Source organism: Microtus ochrogaster, unplaced genomic scaffold (genome assembly GCF_000317375.1).
Source record: "Microtus ochrogaster isolate Prairie Vole_2 unplaced genomic scaffold, MicOch1.0 UNK33, whole genome shotgun sequence".
Lineage (NCBI taxonomy): Eukaryota > Metazoa > Chordata > Mammalia > Rodentia > Cricetidae > Microtus > Microtus ochrogaster.
Window position 1 is genome coordinate 1,926,665 of NW_004949131.1, and position 7,601 is coordinate 1,934,265.

The 7,601-nt window shown below is 47.2% G+C and overlaps 1 protein-coding gene across 1 annotated transcript; it reads right to left on the minus strand.

The window, feature by feature from the left end:
• Positions 1-3,013: 3,013 nt before the first annotated feature.
• Positions 3,014-4,475, minus strand: LOC101994932 (U8 snoRNA-decapping enzyme-like). The gene is made up of 3 exons (XM_013354223.1): positions 4,335-4,475; positions 3,969-4,238; positions 3,014-3,205 (listed from the first exon to the last, which is right to left on the minus strand). The coding sequence occupies exons 1-3, from the start codon at positions 4,473-4,475 to the stop codon at positions 3,014-3,016; spliced, it is 603 nt and encodes a 200-aa protein (XP_013209677.1).
• Between the last annotated feature and the right edge of the window lie 3,126 nt (positions 4,476-7,601).

Genomic DNA, 7,601 nt, shown 5'->3' on the forward strand with positions numbered 1-7,601 from the left:
GTCATCCTTATCCCTTACATGTTTAAACATTTTACATATTATAGGCGAAAGACAAATTATCCCAAGAACCCATGTTCATTCATACCCAAGAAAGTTGTTATAGATTAACCATTTGGCAAGCAAGGTGTTTTTCTTAAGTCTTTTACTGGCAGGCTGCATTTTGTAGTTACAAAGAAAGGGTCAATTACTTCACTGCTTATCTTGAAAGGTAATTTTATAAGGAATCTTAAAGGAATCACACACCTAAACTTTTATATATGGAAAAGAATCAGTGAGCTCTACCTTAAACCTTTACGGTACATACCCACAAATCAGTAGTTTCTTCTATCAGGAGATTGAGGGCAGAAATGGGTATAAGAAGTTAATCATCACCTTTATTCATCAACCACCAATCCTAGCAAGAAAGACATGTCTGCTAATGATAACTGGGCTGCTTTGTTCTTGTTCCTGACCTTAACATATTCCTCATTCAGCTCTGTGCCTTTCTAACACTTTAGATTGTCTTCTTGGGTTTTTCACCCCAAAGCGATTTGATGAAAACATTGTAATCTTAAGTTATTTTCAAAGCCTTGTTTCGGCTATCTTGCACCCGAAAACCTGTAAACACATCTCCCAACATTAAGATTAGAATTTAAACTATCTGGACTACTGGGAGTCCATTTTTTAAAATAATTAACCTACGTCACAGTTTGTATGACTCCTCAATAGAAGCCCATGTGTTCTAGCTGTGTGACATGTCCTTGTTCTTTTTTTAATCATCAGGACTCTATTGACACTAACTTTATCAATTAGACAGTGCAGCCTAGCAAGAAATCATCTTTATAATAATCCACAGGTAAAAATGCCCAATAGGACAGAATATTTCCATGAGATAAACACACTACATTATAGGCAGTGGGGATCTCCCTACAGCTATTTACACCGTACCAGTTACCAGAGAAAGATAGAGGTGGCAGACATGTAAAGGCACAGCAGAAGTAAAAGACATTCTGCAGTCTGTGATCTTACAACCTTACCTATCTGAGATTTACCCATCAAGGATTTTCCTCCTCTTGGGCTGACACCTGAACTTCTATTGCCACCTGCTGCTCCTCTGGCATGGCCACCAGCACAACAGGAAGCTGGAGGCAGAAGCTGATGCCGAGGTCATGGAGGGATGCTGCTTACTGGCTTGCTCCCATGACTTGTTCAACCTCCTTTCTTATAGAACCCCAAAACGCCAACTGGGCCCCTCCCCTGTCAAGCAGTAATTAAGAAAATGCCTTGCATCTGGATCTTACGGAGGCCTTTCCTCAGCTGAGGTTCCGTTCTGTCTGATGACTCTATGTCAAGTTGACATAAAACTAGCCAGCATACCCCACATCAGCAAATGACTTTCAACCTACTTACCCTTGAGTCTTGGCTGGCCTTGAATAGTTTAAAAAAAGTTACACTGCTCATGTCCAAGGCCAGATCAGGGCCTCAAAGTTGCCACCATGGTCTCCCGAAATACCGTCTGGCAGCTCTGAACCACCATAAGAACAAGAACCAGAAAAACACATCCCACCCAAACCAAAAGACAAAACATCATAACCAAGTCTAAAGGTGTGAAGATTTATAAATTGCCTGACAGAGGAAACAATTGTTTTAAGGAAACCCAGTAACAAACAAACAAACAACAAAAAACCCCACACAATTCTAGAAAGTCAGGAAAACAATACAAGACTGAAGTAGTATTTTAAGAGATAAACGGCACTAAAATGCTTACGAATTCCACAGTATATGACATGCAAGATGAAACAAGGCTGTCTTAGTCCACACAGAATACTGGGAAACCATGGTTCTAGAGCTTGTGACGTTCAGAAAACACAGCACCTGACTTTTGCTCAGCTTCGGGTTAGCAGCTCCTGCTGCGTCAGCACATACAGGAAACCACAGAACAAATGATCATGCCAGGAAGAGACAAACTTCTAGAACTGTCTTCACTTTATGCCAACTCACGCTGTGGTAACTAAATCTTCACAGTCCAGGAGAGCCGCACGAATCCCTCTTTATGACAAAATGAACCATCCGTCAATAATATTACGGCGGGGGTTTGAGGGGAATTGTAAATGTCTAAGTGCAAGAAGGGCAAAGATTGTCAGTCAGATACAATACAAACAACAGCATCCCAAGATTTAGTGGAGTGTGTTCATCCATGAGAGCGGCACACATTAGCCCCTACACAAAATGCACAAACTTTAACCATGCAGTACATGAACATATATTAGAATCATCTAAAACCAGATTTGGGGAAATGTGTGGTTCCCAAAGCTTAAACGGGTCACTATCTGGCCCTTCAGTGGAGTCTTCACCAGCAGGGCTGAGTCTCTGCCTTCTTACGACACTGGGAAGCTGAAGAGCCCAGAGGCTCCATTCACAGTGTCTTTCCCCAGAACATGGCAGGCAAGACAGGCTGTGTCAATTCCCTTCCTAAATTCTCCAGAGAGGGCAAAACACTCAGAGGTCTTATGTTCAATCAAAGTCAAGCCAAGATGCCGTCTCCACCTTCTGGCCCTTAGGTTCAGTTGATGGGGGAAGAAAGAGAGGAACAGAGCTTGTTAAGGCCTCTCCCAACTCTATGGAACCTGCGGGTTTGGTGGAGTCTCAGGTAAAGCCATTTTCAAGGGGAAATCCCTCGCCTCTGCTCCTCCAGAGAACATGAAGCTGGATACTAGAAGGCAGTATTACAAAAAGGGAAGGACTCTCCCTTGCTTAGCAAGGAGGTGGGGATGCTGGTTCCGGGTTAAAGTGGACATGAGGGAGATGGCACGTGTGCATATCTGGGGTTCCCCGGGTCTGTGTGCACATGCGTAGGGAAGGACTCACATGTTCAGGCCCCTGCGAAGGGCTTTAGAATTTGATGCTATAAGACAAGATCTTCTGTTCAAAACACATTTTGTTACACTTCTGCCTTTTAATCTGGTATCCGTTGCCATCTCTCAGGCCCAGAAAACACTCCTCAGCCCCCCCAGACTCCTACAACCAAGGTCCTTCATCTCAGCCTCCTTTGTATAATTCGTTCCTTTAGGGTTGAGATGGTTTCAGGATCCAGAATTGCCAAGTCCTGGAGGGCTTCCAGGAGCTGCTCCCTGGAAGCACCAATGAAAGAATTCTCTAGGAAAGCGGGCAGGCCTCCCACGCCATCCTGCAAGATATACAGGGGCACCCGCACCAGGCCGAAGACCTGTGAAGGGGAGCAAACAGGACAAGACATACTTCTCACTGCAGCAGCAAAGTTTCTAGAGCAGATACCCCTGCAGAACAAGTCCCAAGTATTCCTATTTCTGTGAGGCCCCTTGGGTATAACCCTGTAGAGGTAAAGGTTCCCGAGGCATTCTGGGTCCATCTCCATGCTAATCCCGCCTACAGCACTATCCTGTGGCTTGAATCCAGGCATGGCAGACGCAGGCATAGCCCTGTACGTGAGGAGTTCTATTCCAGCTGTGTAGGCCTGGCTGGGGAACTCGAGACAACTGCAGACTCAAGGGCCTTTTTAAGGAGAGTTGTCGGAGGGAAGTCTCCAAGTTCCTTTCTCCCTAGGGAGCTGCCAGTGTGAAGGCAGGAGTCGCTTCTCCCCTTCTCCCCAGGAGTTTGGTACTTGCCAGAATTGGAGAATCCCTTCCATGTATACACCTGTGCCCCTACTCCCCTGGGCCCAAATCGTTATCATACTTGGGAGAATGTGTTCTAGAAAAATCTCTGCAGAGGACAGTCATGGTGTGTGTGTGTGTGTGTGTGTGTGTGTGTGTGTGTGTGTGTGTGTGTGTAATACTTTCATAGGTGGCCATACTGACAATATTACCCAGCCTGGAGATGTTTAGTTTTGACTAGTCCTGCACACTGGGAAGGACAAAATGGCTGGGGACCAAAACCTCTCAAGGGGCTTTTCCTTGAAAAGGGACCACAGGGAAGGGAGGTGGGGGTAGGAGATCCCAGGCTAGTCCCACCTCCAATCCATAGTCTTTGGCTAGCGGTGCCTTGGCTTCCACAGCCTGGAGCTGCTCTAGGGTCAGACACTTAGTATAGAAGTGGGCCACCACTTTCGACTTGTCATCGCTGAGGGTGCTTCGGTAGTCGTTGTGGACCACACTGAAAGTGGACACACCCTCACCCAGCCTCTTCAGCAGTTCGTCATTCAACCCGTCCTCCAGGGTGGGGCTGTCATCGGACACAAAACCTCCAGGGAAGCCCAGTCGTCCATCAAAGCGCATGTACATCTGAGAGAGGAGGGAGTGGGGATTATTTGAGAGATGGAAAGGTGAGCTTCAGGAAGGGCGCAGAGCTAGGGCAGCGAGCGAGCAGTTGTTCCTCACCAGCACGGAATAGCGTAGTGGGATGCGGCCACCGAATAGCTTCTTTGGATTGGGTGCGTACAGCATCACGTAACAAAGATGTCGCCAGGGAGGCCCCAGGGCCAGTGCTTCCGCCAAATCCACTGTATTAGCCGCAGCCATAGATCTTTGCTTTCGTTCACTCTCGTGGTTCGGCAGAAGATTCTTACCCCAGACCACCAATGCCTGCAGGGTTCATGAGCAGAACGAGACACCAGTGCGGGCTTTGCTAGGGGAACGACGGCAGCGAATCAGGCTGGGGCTTTTAGGCCCGGCAGTGGAGAAGAGCCTAGGGAAGCTGAAAGCTTCCTCGGGGTTGGGCCGCAGACCAGGGCGTGACTAAAGGTGGGGCTGCAGTACTAAGTCATAGTTAGGAGGGCCACAAAGCTGCAGGTCTCAGGTTTCCTATGTCGGGCCAGAGCATGTTACCAAGCCGTGCAGAGAGATGAAGGAGAAGTGTTGAGAGCCACCTCCGGTTTGGTCTTGAGAGAACTGGAGAATGGGGGTTGGGGTTGGTGTGGGAAGAATGAGTGAATTTTTGACCTTATTAAAAAACAAAATTCCAGAGAGTTCTCTGGTCTCTTCTGATGTGTGTGGTGTCACAACACGAGGTCCTCACCAGACAAACATGCCTGCCCCTTGATCTTGCACTTTGCCAGCCCCAATCTTGCCGGGCGGTGGTGGCACACACCTTTAATCCCAGCACTCAGGAGGCAGAGGCAGGTGGATCTCTGTGAGTTCAAGGCCAGCCTGACCTACAAGAACTAGTTCCAGAATGGGCTCCAAAGCTACTGAGAAACTCTGTCTTGAAAAAACAAAACAAAAACAAACAAGCAAACAAACAACAACAAAGAAAGAAATCTCAGTTTTTGGCTCTTCCAGTCTAAGGCATTCTGTTGCAGCAGTGACAGTGGACTAAGATAACAACCTTCAAGACTTTGGAGCCTACAGTGAGTCACCCTGCCAGCAACCCTGCTCTGAAGGGCTTTACATTTTCCACATTACTAACACGCCAGTGTGAAACAGCAGATTTGCTAGGGTCTCAGCCTCTCTCTCCTCTCACAGATACACGTGTGTGCACACACACAGACTCTGCCTCTTTGCACCTTCCCACGTTTCGCAGATGTAAAACAGCAATTTAGTGCAACTGTTTGGGTAGGTGGCACACTTCCTCAGGGGCCATATCTCAAGCTGCCTTCTCCATGACCTGTTTGGATTTGTCTCTACTGCATCCAGTGACGGTGGAGGTAGATCTGGCTGTTTCAGGACTTTCCACAAAGGGGGTCTAACTTCTCTAGATAAAAGTGGAACCTGCTTCTGTGACGGCAGGATTGGTGGTGCTGTCATTTGTCAGTCAGTGTTTTGGCTCTTCCAGGACTTCCTCTACCCTTCCTTAACCTCCAGCCTCCGCCCCTGTGGCTGCTGGCCCCTCCTTCTCCCAGACTCCTGTGCTCTTCTTTACTTCACTGTGCACAGCTCCTACTCCAGGGCCGGTTGGTTCCCACTAGAACACTGTGCCGGACACCAAGACTGTCTAGGTAGAATTTAACTATGTTGTAAGCTCTAGGCTCCCTCAGTTGGAAGATGAAGATGATTATGTGTGTTCAGTGACCCTGACCTCTCTCACCCCCCTCTATATATGTAAATATTCCATGTGTAAACATCTACATCTATATTAATCAGAACACGGCTTCACACGGACGTTTCCAGGTCTGACTGGTGCAGCATGGACCACCCTGGTCCCCCTCTACCTTTCAAATATATTCATTTGAATTTCTTATAAATGGGTGAATTACAACTTAGCTTCAATCTTTCAGCATTCTCTGCTTTCAGACACACACTTTATTTAGTTCTGTTGTTTGCTTGGGCTCCTTCGAACAGCTAAGCTTCTTTGTAGATCTTCGATTACAAGGTAAGTCACCAAACTCCAGCACTGTCTTCAGCAATGCTCGCGGTCACTGTTAAGGGGCCTTGTTTTTAATTTTAAACGCAGCAGAGCCACAAGCGGTGGTTCAAACCCACGATCCAGGACCTGGCAGTTTGAGGTAGGAGGACAGCTGAAAGTCGGAGGTCAGCTGGACATGGAGAATTCCAGGGCGCTGTGGACCACGGAGTGAGAGTCTCTCCCTGATACACACACCAGTGTGTGCCTAAACTTAGTACCTAGGAAGAAATGTAAACCCAGTGTGCATTCGGCAGGGATACAAAGAGTGCACCCTGTCTTGGAAGACATGGCTCCAGTAGATTCTATGTCCTTTCTTGAAACATTCTGAAAGCCACAAAGATAGGGTCCATGCTTTGTCTGGGCTTCTTGGAAAAGGAATGGCTCTATTTTTTCTTTGTGAGACAGCCCTCCCTATTTGTAAAATTTGTGAAAATCATTGCCCCCATCCCAAATAAAGTCTGGGTCTTTGAGTATCAGGGAAAGGACAGGAAGCTAGAAGGCTAGCTTGTTGCCATGGTGACATATGATGATCAAGCACAGGCCCCGAACAGCTTGCAGTAAAACACAGTGGTCTCTTGCCCTGGATTTGTAGGTTGTATGAATGGCTGCGTTTTGTTGTATAGAGGCTGGGCTGCTGCAGGGGGACTCTGCTTCAATTCCCACATTCATGTGTCATATGATAGATGGACAGGCTAGAGATGACAGCAGGGTGACAGAACATATCCGGGGACCAGCACACTTCCAACTCGGCCAAATTGGGCTCCATGGAGAGTCAAGGCATTGAGATATAGCCTTAAGTTTATAAGGTCACCGTCAGGAAATATAGGGAGGGGTGAGGTGAACCAGACAACTCCATCTCTCAGAGCAGTGAAAATCGCATTTCTGAAGAACAAAAATGTTTCTAGCTGCTCAAGTGCTGCCTCCCGGACTAATGTGGAGTCCAGTCGTCCATTCTGCGTGTCTTAGTCTGTATCCTGTTGCTATAACAACTGCATTAGTGCTCACGGGCCAGGCCATTTATAAAGAACAAAGCACTGCTCACGTTAGTTCTAGAGATTGGAAGGTCAAAGGTTAAGGCACTACATCTTGCTGATGGAGACTTTTTGACAAATCACCAGGTGGCACAGGCATCACACAGCCAGAGGAGCCATGTTTTATGACAGGTAGATGATCCGCGGACCAATAACTGCATGCACCATCCAGGCAGGCAGATTTTTTTTCACTCAATCACGGCTTAAAGGGCCCACCTAGTCTTGCTTTTTACTGTCTCACTAAGATTAAACATCAACAGGTTTTGTTGGGGT